The 15,096-nt window shown below is 46.7% G+C and overlaps 2 protein-coding genes across 4 annotated transcripts in view; one reads left to right on the top strand and one right to left on the bottom strand.

Moving 5' to 3' along the window:
* Nucleotides 1–1,152, top strand: part of SEL1L2 (SEL1L2 adaptor subunit of ERAD E3 ubiquitin ligase) — a 99,601-nt gene extending 98,449 nt beyond the window's left edge. The window contains exon 20 of the mRNA XM_054998757.1: nucleotides 979–1,152. Within this exon, the coding sequence (XP_054854732.1) occupies nucleotides 979–1,098 (120 nt within the window). The 3' untranslated portion in view covers nucleotides 1,099–1,152. The remainder of the gene's footprint in view (nucleotides 1–978) is intronic.
* A 2,121-nt stretch (nucleotides 1,153–3,273) lies between these two features.
* Nucleotides 3,274–14,999, bottom strand: NDUFAF5 (NADH:ubiquinone oxidoreductase complex assembly factor 5). 3 transcript variants are annotated; one of them, XM_054982673.1, is made up of 11 exons: nucleotides 14,788–14,999; nucleotides 14,179–14,219; nucleotides 11,346–11,409; nucleotides 10,017–10,064; nucleotides 9,811–9,914; nucleotides 9,232–9,271; nucleotides 7,405–7,602; nucleotides 5,823–5,883; nucleotides 4,764–4,847; nucleotides 3,746–3,828; nucleotides 3,274–3,558 (listed from the first exon to the last, which is right to left on the bottom strand). In XM_054982673.1, exons 1-11 carry the CDS (start codon nucleotides 14,974–14,976, stop codon nucleotides 3,469–3,471), a joined length of 1,002 nt encoding a protein of 333 aa, XP_054838648.1. In that variant the 5' UTR covers nucleotides 14,977–14,999; the 3' UTR covers nucleotides 3,274–3,468. The 3 variants fall into 3 exon arrangements, with proteins under 3 accessions (XP_054838648.1, XP_054838655.1, XP_054838664.1); XM_054982680.1 differs by lacking the exons at nucleotides 9,232–9,271; nucleotides 9,811–9,914; nucleotides 10,017–10,064; XM_054982689.1 differs by lacking the exons at nucleotides 9,232–9,271; nucleotides 9,811–9,914; nucleotides 10,017–10,064; nucleotides 14,788–14,999 and adding an exon at nucleotides 14,344–14,755.
* Nucleotides 15,000–15,096: the final 97 nt, after the last annotated feature.

Genomic DNA, 15,096 nt, shown 5'->3' on the forward strand with positions numbered 1-15,096 from the left:
TCAGGGAACATGAGCCCCTTGTCACACACGCATGATGGCCGTCCTGTGCCTCCCAGACACACAGCAACTCTTCTCTGTTTGCCACAACAGCACGAAGGGAGAAGCAGCTGTATTCTCCCCCCCCCCCCGCCCACCCCCGCTTCTTCACATCTGGGCACTGCCTTCCATTGTGAAATTCAGATGCAGCCATGCAAGTCAGTTTTACAGCAGAATCAATGGCACGGCTTGGCACGCTGACAAAAAAAGGGGGAGGGGGCACAGATGCTTCTCCCGGTGTGCTGGGGTTGTAGAAGGAAAAGAGGCGGGGTGTGCCTGCGAGGCACAAACCTCCCACTACATGGGTGAGATACGAAATCCTTGTGCTGGTCTTCAGCAAAAACTTTTCTTCACATGGGTCACACGATCCTCAGACGTTTTTGGGGGGTGGTCAAAGGGAAGCTCTTCCTCCGCAGTGGAGAATCTGGTTGGATCCAACCCAGCACATTCATGAGATTACTAGAACACTGAAACAGGGATTTAGCAACCACTATAAAGAAAGGGTGCATCTTGTAAATAAAAAGGGACAGGACTTTGAAATCACATGAAGATGGGAAAAGGAGCTGAAAACAATTGCTGGGATTTCTGGACAGACAGGAACTTGTAAATGGGAAAAAAATTAGGCCTGAATGGTTATGAACAGTCTTTCTCATGCACAACTTGAGATGTTAGTGGAAGTCCCAAGGATATGAGCCTGTTAAGATGTGGCATTGGATAGGATCAGCAAGGCCTGGCACACAAACTTCTGAGTCTCCATAAAGCTCTTCTTGGCAGTCCATGGAAAGAAGAAAAGCCACACGACGCAGAAGCAGCGAGAGAGAGAGAGAGAGAGAGAGAGGGCAGTATGCAGGGGGTGCCCTTGATAAAACAAGAAGCCCCAGCTTACTAACGGAAGCGTCTCTTTCTTTTTGTAAAAGTATTTTGTTTCCTTTTCTGCAGCAGCTTACTGAAAACTGGAAACTGCCAGAACTGGACAGAATACTAAGGCTCCATTGGGATCTGTTTTTGATGCTACTCATTGTTGTTTTACTTATACTGTTAATAAACAGTAGATGGAACTAAAGAGTAGAGGTACAGAAGACTGTTTAATTAGATGATTTAAAATATTTTTTAAAATGCAAGTCTTTATTCAATAATAAAGAAACCAAAACTGATGTTAGTAGTATTACTTCTGCATAATTTGAAATACAGAAAAAACTGCAATCAGAAGCCATGTGACTGCAACTCATATACCTATACCCAGAAGGCTGGAATTGGGCAACACCTGTTCAGAAAACACATCAAAGCGGCTGGGATTTGTTCATTGTAAAAGGAGGGAGTGGGGGGGGGTAAGGCCTGCCTAAAACAGATTCATTGCTTCTTTGTACGTGTGTGGTGGTAGTGGAGAGTACCCTCAAGTCATAGCTGACCTGTGGCAACCCCAGCAGGGTTTTCATGGCAGGAGACAAACAGGTGGTTCGCCACTGCCTGCCTCTGCAACCCTGGTCTTTGTAGGTCTCCCATCCAATTACTAACCAAGGCCAGCCTTGCTTAGTTTCTGAGACCTGACGAGATCAGGCTTACCTGGACTATCCAGATCAGGGCTCTTTGTACATGTAGGGGACAAGAAATCTTGTCTGGAAATAGAGTTGACAGCTTCTAGTAAGTGTGTAGCTACTGTCCTGGGATGCAGTTGTTTTCTGAAGTTCAACCTTTTTGTCTTGTTTGCCTGGTCCCATTCTCTTTTGGGCCATTCGTTCTTGAAAATTCTGAAAAGGCTTTGCTTAAAATCTCCTTCATCTTGATGTTACCCCTTTGGTGTGGTGAGATTTCCTCTATGGGGAGACCTACCAGCATGCCACGCGGCAGTCTTTTAGAAAGGACCACCAGGCTTCCAGTGCAATTCTAAACAAAGTTACACCTTTATAAGTCAATTAAAGTCCGCAGGCTTAGAAATATGTGACTGCGCATAGGACTGCACTGCTAGACACCATTTGAAGTTTAGGTTGATTTCAGCCATGCTGTATACTTGAATTGGGTGGCAGTTATATCCTTACTGGATACTGCATTAATAGTATTTATCACTCATCAGCAATTTCAGAAAGGTCGGATAGAAACCAAAAGAGCTGTCAGGATGTTGAAGCTCTGGGGGAAAGCCTCAACCACAAAAAATCAGTAAGTCTTGGGTGGGTGGGTGTTTATGTGTGTGCAAGGACAAGGTTTGTCTGCCCAAAGCAGATGAGAAATCTTTGTGATAAAGCGGTTGCAGGTACCTTGGTTGGCAGCACAGGCCAATTCCCAACAGGCACAAGGACTCTCCCCTACTGATCATAAATTCCTTTCAGATGCTGTTCTTCAGGGTTAGTAGATACTCTTCCCCAGAAGCCTTTAATGTGGGCCAAGGAGCTGCAACTGGAACAGAAAGCCATTGCCTTCCTTCCGTGCACACACCAGGCCCTCCTACTAGCAGCCCAAGAATGGATAGCTTGAGTGTGAAATCTCGTGACTCATCTCGTCATGTCCTCATTCTTAGCAAATGCCAATTATTTATAACACGTATCAGCCATAAGTCTGTCTTGTTAACAAAAAGTATATGCTGGGAATAGATGCACTGGTGTACACAAAATTCCCATTTTCTAAAAAGCCTGTGGAAAAGCTTCTGCAAAAGGCCTTTTGAAAGCTAAATAATGGCATAACGAGGGGAACGCAACTGCCTACAACGAGCACCTGTTCCTCCAGCGGGAAGGAGCAAAGCACCCAAAGTATCCTAGTATACGGCAGATTGAAAAATACAGTATTTTCCCCACTTCCAACAGTCTATAGGGTGGCCGTTAAGACTGTAAATATTACTGCAGAGCCACGATCCCATTTACTTCTCTGAGGTAAAGGTTAAATTCCATCCAATTTTGCATCTATTCTTCTCTCCATCACCATAAAAGCTCATTATCAGAACTGTTTTCAACATGCCGTTAAAAGCACCTGTACCTACTCACTTGTGAGGCAGGCCTTGTTTTTTAAAATGTAATTTTATCATAATGTAATTACTTATTACTGTATATATGATGCGACCCTACATGTCCTGCTATTCCAGGGCACTGGCTCTAGCTATTATTGCTGGAAAACTATCAGCATGTTAATCAAATATGCTATTTTAAAGCACTGGTTAAAGGGATGGAAGATGCTCCTTCCACTCCCATCATTAACCACAGATGCTTGCCTCACTATCGTTTCTTGTTAGCACAATCTTAGACAGTCTCCTTATAGAAGCACAAGGTATCATAACTTTATTGGACTGAAGCTTTATAAAATAAAATTCACACAATTTACAGACATGAGCACAACCAGTGAAGAAAGAGACAAGTGAAATGTATTATTTCCAGGTAACGAGTTAAAATGTCAAGAAGTATAACTGTCTGTACACTTCCTGCACATCCAAGACAGTCATACCATGTCTCAATTTTTTTTCTTTGCTGGAACCGATGGGTTAATTTTATTAAGATCTCCAAACGATGCTGTCGCAGAACCTCTCTGGGCTGGTCTTGCCTAAAAGGAGACAAACCATTATTTCATTAACGCCAAGCCACTATTAGTCATTATTCCTTTTGTCTTCCATCAGAGCTTCCAGAATGAAAGTCCCCGATAACACAATGCACAAAATATGCAACATGCTTATTTAACCATCCCAGGTGTAACAGCGGGGGCGGGGGGGGGGGGAGGAGAGACACATTACCTGTGATTCATGAAACTTCCAACCTATCATGTAATAGATCTGAAATGTGGCAGGTATTGTCCCATCATTGTTTCCGTACATTTCTAACAAAAAAATGCATTCCACAATATCAAAACTGCACCACACGCATGTACACTTAGTCCCTTCTAGCATTTAAATCTTTCGCTTACTAAGAGACTGTACAGCTCAAGTGGACCATCATGAAAACGGCAATTAATTAAATTGCTTCTACCAGATACCAACAAGCTCTGTTTTCACCACATGCAAAGAGCCCCATGCCTGGAATGAGCAGCAGTGGTGGTCAGGAAGGCCCTTAAGTAGACCGCTGCGTCACGCTGTCATTCCTGGGTTAGCAAAGTCTGCCATCCCTGGGAACATCTCTGTGCTCTCTGTGCATCAGGCTAGTGGGCTTTTATGCCTGCACAGAGCAGCAGTTCAGAAGAGGATGCACTTAGGCACGAAATCCCCCCTCAGAAACGCAGCTGTGAGCATGCATGGCCAAAGGGCAGAAGCCACACCGCCCTGACATTCCCACCCCCCCAAGTTGAAGGAACCTGCTGTGCAGGAAAGGGGGGCAGGTCATGTGAATGCACACAGGATTCCATGAAAAATGGATAAGCTACATATTTCTCACATGGTGTTGCATTCATTTCCCCACACATGCCCTTTCTGGTATCCTTTTTGGCAGAAGAGAGCAAAAGATGGTAACCAGCATAGTATTGCCCTAACAAGGAGAAACGGCACCCAACTAGTTCATGGCATCAAGGCCAGTATCATATGTGCTGAGAGTGGATGTGCAAGTGCTGGGGTGGGAAAGGGGGGAAAGCAAAGAATGCGGACAGCCCACCCGGAAACACGTGTCTGCAGGGCTGATGGACCCTCGCTGACTGACACGCCCATTCTGAGCCACTTAGCACTCCAATGGCACCAGCGAAGCCAGAGCCTCTTCACCAAAGCCGCTCATCTCCCAGCGAGACAAGACATGACTGTCTGAACGACAAGAGCCATCTGCACTTACCCCTGTATACTGCTGCCGCCGCCAACAAAGTTTCCCTGTGTAGCATAGATTTCCTGCTCCACGAGCAATTACTTTCTCCCATACCTAAAAACAGTGTTCAGGCTTTAAAAGAAGATACAGCAGTGTCCCACTGTGTGCATGGCTGATGAGCAGCGCAGCAGTATGAGGCAGGACCAGATCGGCAACTTGTATCCCATGGGCCAACAGCAGGCGTTGGCAGATGCCAATTTTTGCTGTGCAGCTGCGGTGACAACAAGGGAGCGATTCCTCTTCACTGCAACCCCAAGAATCAGCTTCCAAGGGAGGGGGGCAGTCGGGAGCCGTGCCTCAGTGGGACAGGCTTCCTTGGGAGGTGGTGGGTTCATCTTCTTTGGAGGTTTTTCGGTAGAGGCTAGTTGGCCACCTGTCAGCAATGCTGATTCTATGACCGAGTATGAACTTAGGCAGATCATGAGAGGAAGAGATGAGCCCAAACTAGGCCCTCATGGCTCTTTCTTATATGCCCAGGGTGATACTGATCACCACTTTGGGGTCAGGAAGAAATGTCCCTCCAGGCCAGATTGGCCAGGGATCCTGGAGGTTTTTTGCCTCCTCTGGGCATAAAATAGGGGGCACCGAGGGAGGCAAGGGGGAGAGAAAGCTGTGACTTTCCCTGCATTGTGCAGGGTCTGGACTAGATGACCCTCAGGGAGGAAAGTTTACCCAGCAAGCACAGCCTACCGCGCCATTCAGTCTCAAAAGACATGGAGATGGTCAACTAGTTGAGCACCCCAGTCTTCAGAGCGAGGAGTGTGCGTGTGTGTGGAATTCTTCAAATAAATTTCTGTATCCAGGTAATTAAAAAGCATAGTTTTGTCCCTCGACAAAACCACGTCTCTGAATTCTTATCATTAATGGCAATTTCTCTACTGTGAATGTGCCCCTGTCATTAATCCCTCCAGTGCAGGGAACTGAATGAAACTGGCATAAATCCCCAGTGTCGTAGAATAACTTGACTGAATGGTAAACTTTCCAGAACTACCATCCTGCTGCCCCACTGCTTAAAAAGAGCGGACTTGCCTTGCAGGTCATCCATAACTTCAAACATCCCAGGATAGTTAACTTGGATTTCATCAGTATCCTAAAAATAATAAGATTTACGTTTTTACAAATATTTAAACAATGCATTTCTCAAAGGCTGACTAAAAAAGTCTCCTGGCTGCTGGTTAGTCTGTACCAAGGGCTGAGCGAAACATTTCTAAATACTTCAGAAGTTGTGAGCAAAGAACGTTGACAGTGCAGACTCAAGATAAAAGTGTCAGTTCGGAAGGAGAAAATACCACAACGTATCACCGATAAAAGGAAGCCTCGCTACACTAATAAAAGGTATCGATAAAGAAAGAGGCAAGCAGAGGCAGGGATCCTTCCCCTTTGACCCCGCCCTTCCAAACATCTTTCTTTGCACCTCCCTCCAAAACACTGCTGTATTTGTCCCCCTTCCCTCACAAAGACCATTCCCCTTGCCCCCCACCCACAATACCCTTCTTCCACCCCTCCAACCCTTCCCCATTTTCCAAGGTTGCCACAGGGCTAGCCCCAGAAAAGAGGGTGACTGCATTTTCTGTACATGCGCACAGATAACGCTTTCCCCCCCTCTTCCCTGTACTTTTTTGTTATATGTAAGCTGTTTTCTCAAAGCCTGGAGTGGTCCGAAGTTTGCAGAAACATCTGGTTTGTTTTGAAGTGGTCACTATTCTCGGATTTAAGGATCTGCACGCGTTGGGGCCACTTCGGAATTAGATGGTGGTTGATAATTTCAAGACTAAACTGGAAGGGGCCCCAGAGGCAGAGTCACCAAAAGAAAGAGAAACTGAGCAGGCAAAGAAAGGCATTCGAGGGAGATGAGTGGGACCGGCAGCAGCACGTGGTAAAGGAGGACAGGGAGAAATAGGGGAGAGGGGAGAAAAATTAACAGAGTAACTAGAGGAAGGAAATACTGCACACTCCTGGGTAGAAAGAAAATGGGACATGTCATGGTATAGAGCGGCATAAATTGGAAAAATATATTTTAGAGGCTATTGATCAGGAAGCCAAAGTAGATTGAATTTTACATTAACGGAACAAAATATGACAACTAATAGAGACAAATCTAAATGAATCTTGCTTAGCATACAGCTTTTTCACTTCCATAATAAAACCCTTGTCTAGAAATTATATACTTTTCTCATTTAAGTGAGATTGTAATCTAAGAGAATAATCTTTTTTTAAACTCCAAAGCAAGGGACAACATAAGGTCTTCTTGGGAGCCACACAATTACCACAGTTCTATTTTCTCATCAGTTCTACATGAATCACATTCTTCTCCTCCACCAATAAAGATACAAAACTGTTGCCACTATAAATGCATTAAGTCTACACACTCATATGCGCTTCCATTTATCTGCACAGATGACTCTCCCAATTCAACATGTACTTTTACTATAATTTTTTCCTCTTTTAGATCACAAGCCATCTTAAATTTAATTCAATGTATACTGAAATTTACAGCAAGACCCTGAGATTCAGAGCCTGCAGATTAATTTTCTACAGAAACCAAGAACGATCAGCGATCAGCACCTGCAGTAGTTTTCTGGGCTGTTCCTTTCTCGTCATTGATAGTTACCACGGTCAGAGTGTTGAAGCCAGCACTCCCCAGCAGGTGTCCCAAGTCATTGACGGCAGTAAAAGGAGATACGTGCGGAGAAAATCCTCCTTCTCTTTCCAGTTCTGCCAGCTGCAAAGAGCAGCGAAGCTCATAAAGGGTGTCTCCCCCGAACATGGCGCCAACAAACACTCCATCGGGTTTAAGGACTTGGTGTATCTGGAATACATCAGCGGAAGCGGAAAAGGTCACCCATCAAAGCATCTTCCGTAGGAATTCCAGAGGGTTCGCTTCAGTGCAGCAAAACAGAGGACTAGAACCATCCGAGAGACTAGCAATATTTGCTCCAGCATGAGCGTTTGTGAGTCAGAATGTACTTTTTCAGATGGAATGGATTTTTCCGTTGCCTGTGAGGAAGTGAGTTCTGACAGTGGAGAGCGCAGGCTGGAGTACATGTTGCTAGTCTTCACGGTGCCACTGGACTTCTGTTTTGCCTTCTGCAGCAGCGACAGAACCTTCGAACCTGAAGACAACGTGTTCTTGAATGTGATTTCACACAAAGCGGGATAACTTTGAACCACAGTAATATTCTAAGCTAGTTTTTTGGGCAGGAAAAGGTCTTAAATAATGTCTAATACAACTGGCCTTAAATTTTAAGAATCTCTTTACCACAAGATCCGTACTCTGCTCCCTTCCAGAGGAGCTGGATTCTCTGCTGTTTGCTTTTCCCAACCTCCCCATTAGGCAGAAGGAACAATGTTGCCCATGGCCAGCTAATGAGCAACACTCTTGCCCATGGCCAGCTAATGAGCAACACTCTTGCCCATGGCCAGCTAATGGGCTGGCCATGGGCTAACAAGCATTGCAAATGAGCAGCCCACACAGGGCTGCCCGCCCCGCACTGACCAAAACTGCAGTTTTTAATTTGACTACCATATTCTGAGGGCTAGGACAAGAAGATGAGATTCAGAGGGAGCAGAGCACTGATACACCAGCACCTGAGCAGCCGGCATGAGAGCACTAGGATCAAAACAAACAGTAAATAGAACCCCTCAGACAATCTTCGATATGCCCAAGAGCCTATAATAAAATCAAGTGGTAGTAATCCCTGGAAGAGTTTCCAAGTAGAAAAAGATCAGTAAACCTGCATACAGATTCAATGAGATCACGGCTAGAAACAAACTCCCGTTTTGCCATAAACACCTGGACACGGGGGGGGGGGAGGGGGGGAGCCATCAGGGTTCCTAACTGGCTGAGCGCAGGATTAAGCAGCAGGAATCAAAACAGAAAGAAAACACGGCAACAGCATCAAGGCAGCCCACAGATCACGGCCGAGTGGAGGACAGAGTTTATTTTAACCGAAGAGCAGACAGGGAAGGAGCGAAAAGTGTTATGAAAATGGGGAAAAAAATCTCATTATTACAAGTGCCACAGCAGTGGATGCTCCTAGTAGCCCAATCTGTCACCTGTTTGACAGAGGCTCGCTGGATTAAATAGTCTCACTTTGTCCACGTACTCCAAACATGGAGCCAGTAGTGAGACTGTAGCACCGGGACCTGGGAAGTGTCAGCTGGAATTTCCACTCTGCCATGGAAGCCTGGGGTCAGTCACAAACTCTCAGCCTAACCTTCCTCAGCAGGTTGTTGTGAGAATAAATGGAGGAGAGGAGAATGAGAATAAAGTGCTTTGGGTCCCCACTGGGCAGGAAGGGTTAGGGTGCAAATAAGGTACATAAGTCATCAACATAATAATCCACTTTTCTATCTATGGTTCTAGAGGGAAACCTGAAGAACAGGAGCAGGTGGGGCACATCAGCACCTTCACAGGTGCAGCAAGACTCGCACTCACCTCACGCAATGCTTTGGGAAGGTCATTCACCCAATGCAAGCTAAAAACAGTGGAAGAAAATGAGTTAAGAGGTGGAACATATATTTCCTCACGTCACCAGATTCTGGCACATAGCTCAGGCTGGCTTATCAATAACAAGGCACAAATGTCAAATGGTGCCAAACAAAGAAAGGACCAAGGCAATGGGCTGAGATCCAAACTCAGGTTGACATAAAGCATCACCAAGCAGTGCAAGTTCGGTGTTCGGCATTTTTATTTGCAGCTGGATGCTTTGACGTACAGATGCTATTGCAGAAATAACATTCGATTTATATACCGCCCTTCAGGACAACTTAATGCCCACTCAGAGCGGTTTACAAAGTATGACATTATTATCATCGCCACAACAGTAATCACCCTGTGATTATTGCAATGCAATACATAAAGTGATATTAAGAAAGTAAGATAAACCAGTGAGCAGGCTTCAACAGTATGATGTTCTGAAATACCCAACGCTCAAATCTAATTTTAAAATTGTAGGCTGAGATGCCAAAGAACCCACCACTGGGTTTTCCCTACAAACCATTTAAAACCAATTACCTCAAACTGCTGACAACAAGATCAAATGTGTTTTCTTTGAAAGGAAGGAATTCTTCATCGGCTACAACACTGACGGTGGGTATCTCTGATTCGATGGCGTTTTTCTAAATTGGAACAGAAAAAGTTTAGCAACGGGGGCTGAAGTAGCTGCTTCACTTTCTGGCATCAGGGATTAAGTGGCAGGCAAGTGCCATGCAGCTACTCACCAACGCATTTTCTGCCACATCGGCTTGACAAAACCTTTCAACCACATCCTACAAAAACAAAGTTCATTGTCCTCAACCATTTCACATCTTTTTAACGACGGGGGTATTGGTTTGGTTGGGGAAGAGAAAAAAAACACGCATCACCTCTACTCTTATCTGCAAGGGCTTCATTCAAAAGGAAACTACCACGAGTGTGTGTTTGTGTGGGCTTGTTTTAAAAATAAGGGCTAGAAACCTGCTACTCCTTAGCTTTTTTAAAAAACCTGTAAGATGCATTTATAGAGCAGCAGCAAGGATTCTTCCTGATACAGCACATAAAATTTTACCAAGCTCAATTATTTTTTTCCAGAAAGGTTAATGTGCCACTGACCCACGAGTTTCGGCGCCGGTGCAAGGAAGTTCTCCTGCCTCCCCCTTCCTGCTGCAGCCGGTCATCCCCGTGAGACCCTGCTCCTGAGCTCAACTGACCCCATGGGAGCAACGTGGGGCACAAAGTGGAGATGAAAAAGCAAAAATCACCCCCTTGTGCCTTCCACAAACAGAAAAGGTACAACAGTAATGCCATCCTATATTCTAATACTCAAGCACGGCCCCATCTGCAGACACTTAAATCTGCAGATTGGGCCGCGGTGACAGAAGCCAGATTTTTCAGCAAACTTGAGGGACCACCTCATGTTTACAGAATGATTTGAAAACCAGGGGGGGAAATGGAGGGGAGGTTAAATCCTCTCGAACAGAAGACCACTGTCTGCGCATGTGCAGACAAAGCATCTCTGTTAGGGAGGCGAGTTGGAGCCACTATAGCAAGCAGGTAGCAGGACGTACAGGCTGGAGGGTGGCTGGTCCGTCCAGTGAGGTGGGGAGGATAGGTGGTGTGTGGGAAGAGCAGATAGGCAGGTCCCCATTGCTACGTGGAGGAAGTGGGAGAAGAATCCACAACCGTTTGCTGGGTAGGTGGGACAGCAGCCGTTTTTGCTCCCCACCCATCACTACCCCCTGGGCCTCACAGCTCCTGGGCACAGCGTGGCTTCAGGCAGTGAAGTTGTGGTCAGCAGAGGAGTTGCATGGGAAGAGGGGATAAGAGAAGGTGGGAGGAGGAGAGGAAGCAAAGGCAGGGGGGCTGGGATTCCCCCTCCCCACAAGTTCCTTGCGAGTTTTATAATACCTAAACTGTTAGAATTAACAGGCTCAAGCAGATCTGACATCCCCCACCCCACCAATCTAGTATTTTAAATGCAGCAAAGAAAAATCAAAGGCTGGTATACTCATTACAACAGTCTGTGCAACTTTAGATTCAAACTGCATGTCATGATGAAGAAACTGCAATACCTTGTTTAAATGCTGAGCTATGTAGCTTCGTCCACAGCCAAGGTCCAAAGCCAGCGAGAAAGTCCTTTAAGATCAAAAAACAGTACTGACTCGCCAAGATGCAATCGAGTAAGCTGTGTTATACGTTACGCTTTGAAGAAATTATCGCTTTTTCAAAAAAGAGAGAGGCTGAACTTACCCCCAGAATAAGTCTCTGAGCTTAATGAAATGAAAAAAAATATTACCCTTGATGTAATTATGTATTTTAACTAGTCTCTTCATTGTGAAATTTATACTACCAGTGTTCTCCCACCTGTATCTGATTTAGTCAGAACATTCCCAGTAGTTACCTTAATTATAAATGCAGAAAATTCTACTACTGCATTACTATTATTCATGACAGTAATGTACATTACTATTACATCCATGAATTCTAAGAAATACACAAAATATTCCTCCACACAAATATGAGGAATATTTTATGCATACTTTAGATATGACAGCGTATCTGCTAATCTCTGGAAGTTGCACCCCACACCAAAGTAGCCCCTTGACAGACTGAGGAACTGCGATGGATGAAATGGAAACTGAGACGGCTAGATCAAGTGTGGTGGCGTATCCGTCACAAAGCAACAAGAACATAGTACGTTTATGAAAGCCTATGAGGTGGTGGTAAAAGCCACAAAGGAGGAATACTGCACGGCTTCCATTGCATCTGCAAGCTCGGCTGGCACAACTGTCTAGAGTGATTCGGTTGTTGACGTCCCTCTTGCAAGGGACGAAGAAAAATGCTGCTTAGGCTATAAGCTGCGAGGTGTTTGGTAGCTATTTTGTGGATAAGAACTTGCTGCTCCACCAAGATTTGCCAGGGACAGTTGATACAGTGAGTGAACGAGAGGCCCCTTTGCCAACTTGATGTTAGCTCAGTACAGGCATCTCCCCCAGAAGGAAGTGGGCAGGATCCTGCATGCTGTGAAACCCATCACGTGCCCAGCGGACCCATACCTGTCATGGCTGGTGAAAACCAGCAATGCCTGGATCCGGGTCACTTTGGCTGACATCGTCAACCTGTCCCTGAGCTCCAGGATCTTCCCAAGCGTACTGAAGGAGGCGGCGGTGTGGCCCTTATTAAAGAAACCATCGGTGGATCCTCCTGATCCAGCCAATTACCGCCCAGTTTTGAATACAGTTTTGCCACACTTTCAATGGAGGTCCAGGTTAAGGCCGTTGCTCAATCTGCCTTTTCCCACCTTCAGCAGGTCAGGCAACTGGCGTCCTAACTCTTGTCCCAGGATCTGGCTTCTGGGAACCATGCAACGGTCACCTCCAGGCTAGACTACTGCAACTCGCTCAATGCAGGGCTGCCCTTGGGCTTGTTACAGCTACTCTAGAATGCCGTGGCACACACCTTACTGGGAATCCATTTAGAGCTGTGCCAGCTGCACTGGTTTCCTGTTGAGTTCCGGATCCTGTTCAAGGTGTTGGTTTTGGTATTCAAAGCCCTTAACGGACTGGGGCCCATATACCTCTAGGACTGCTTTTTCCACTATATCCCTTGCAGGGCCTTGCACTCTGTGGCAAGAAGCTACTCAGGGTCCCTGGCTCGAGGGATGTTCGTCTGGCCTCAACCAGGGCCAAGGCCTTTTCTGCTCTGGCCCTAGCCTTGTGGATCACTCTCTCATTGGAGATCTGGGCCCTGCAAGATTTGTTGCGGTTCTGCAGAGACTAAGAGACGAAGAAATTCCACTGGACCATTGGTTGAGAGCTGGCATCCTGTCCATTCTTTTGACCATCACGCCTCGTCCCGTCCCACCCTGAATGCTTTACCACGGCTGAATTTTTAGCTTTTTATACTCGTCAACAGTGGAAACTGTTGATGATGCCTGAAACTGAGATTGAATTATTGTGATTTGTGACTTGCTTTTAGTTTTCTGCTTTTAAATCTGCATTTATTGTTGGTGTTGTTAGTGTTAGCTGCCCTGAGCCTGTTCGCGGGAAGGGTGGGATATAAACCGAATGAATTAAATAGACAAATTCTTACTTGATTTAATGTTAGAAAAGACATTGATGAAATTTCTAGAAGTTAGCTGTCTCACTTGAAGTTTGTCATCACATCTGTGTAAATCAAATATAAACCCAGGAATGGCTGTCACTCATACCTCAACCTTATTAATTCCCAAGGCTGACTTCTTTCAGAAAACTACATGCCTTATTGTAGAAATGGGATGAACTGATTACTAAGAGAAATATGAAAGAAGTTGCCCGTCTGAAGCCCTTCTATCTTCTATAAGGTACCAATAGATATGACTTTTGACATTAATTGCAGCACATCAACAGAAATACCAAGCTTAAAATAGTAAATTGCTGTGTTTTGTTTGTATCTACGTCATTTATGTATTTAGATATCCCACTCTAGAGACAGCTGGTCTCCAACCTTTTGTCTGTTCCACGAGGAACGATTTAAAAAAGTCCAACGCACATTCCTTGATATCCACTTCTTCCTCCAAATGCCTCAACTGAATGGTATGGTTTACTGTATCAAAGGCTGCAGACAGATCTGGGAGGAGCAACAAAGAAGCTTGGCCTTTGTCTACGTTCATGCGCAGATGATTAACTAAAGCCACCAATGGTCAACTAAAGCCACCTAAAGCCTGGCCTGAACCCAGACTGAGAAAAGTAGAGAGCACAAGAACAGAACCCAATCCAATCCCAAATCCCTCTTCTTCAAAGCACAAATATCAACATTGTGCTATGTGACTCAGCAGGAATTTACTCACATTTTAAAGCTTTACACTGTAAGTCACTGAAAAAAATTATGGAAGAGGTAAACACGTTAAATATGCCACTATCTTACCTGGCAATGTCAAATACACGGTCTGCTATCCTCCCACCAACCTGTAACGAAAGTAAAAATTAGCATTTGCTACAGCATTCAGTGACTAAACTAATATTGCTATTATTTAACTTGGAAACTGCTTTGTTTTTGCCCCCTCCCCAACATGTGCACACGGCCACTTACTGCATAAACAGTTTCCAACAGAGAGAATCACGGGGTTGGAAGGGACCTCCGGGGTCATCTAGTCCAACCCCCTGCACACTGCAGGGCATTCACCACCACCTCCCCCATATGTACACGGGACGCCTGCAGGAAACCGCTGCTGACGCCCGATCGAAGGAAGTAGATGGAGAGAGGCGCGGGCTGCTGTGCAGCCCCGGCTGCGGTGGGAAGGAGCCGGCAGGGAACTGCAAACGCGGGAGCGCCCCAGACAGGCAACGCGGGGCCGGGGCGGGCTGGAGCGGGAAGCCCCGGGCGAGGCCCTCGGGGGGGAGGCGGGGGGGAGGGCGGGAGGCTGGTCGCCCCGCAGGGAGCGGCAAAGGGGCGGCCCCGCCGCCGCGGCCCCGCAAGGGAGGCCAGGCCGGATCCCGGCCGGGATTGCGGGAGGCCCCGCCGCCGCGCCCCGACCTCCTGCCGCAGGTACTCGCAGCGCTCGGGCTCCGGCTGGGCGGCCGCCCAGTTCTTCTGCTTCCGCTTCAGCCGCCGGTCGAAGGGCTGCAGGGCGCGGGTGGCGGCGGAGCGAGCGCCCAGGCAAGGCCGCCGCCAGGGCAGGCGCAGGCGCAGACGCCGCCCCGCTCGCACCAGCGCCGCCGCCATAGCGACCCCGAGGGCGACGCGACGCCGCCCTCTCCGGAAGCGGAAAGGCCAGGAGCAGAGACACAGGAAGGGAGCAGAGCGGATCACTTCCGGCGGAGGGCCGCGCCGCTCTGCCCCTGG

The sequence above is a fragment of the Eublepharis macularius genome, chromosome 1 (genome assembly GCF_028583425.1).
Source record: "Eublepharis macularius isolate TG4126 chromosome 1, MPM_Emac_v1.0, whole genome shotgun sequence".
Lineage (NCBI taxonomy): Eukaryota > Metazoa > Chordata > Lepidosauria > Squamata > Eublepharidae > Eublepharis > Eublepharis macularius.

What these genes read in the sequence shown, in the direction of transcription:
- NDUFAF5 (XM_054982673.1), bottom strand. Translation starts at nt 14,976, where the DNA reads ATGGCGGCGGCGCTGGTGCGAGCGGGGCGGCGTCTGCGCCTGCGCCTG. An exon ending in TTCCCAAAGCATTGCGTGAG is followed by an intron (nt 7,603 to 9,231) that starts GTGAGTGCGAGT and finishes GATGTATTCCAG; the next exon opens with ATACACCAAGTCCTTAAACC. An exon ending in GGAAGTTTCATGAATCACAG is followed by an intron (nt 3,559 to 3,745) that starts GTAATGTGTCTC and finishes GTCTCCTTTTAG; the next exon opens with GCAAGACCAGCCCAGAGAGG.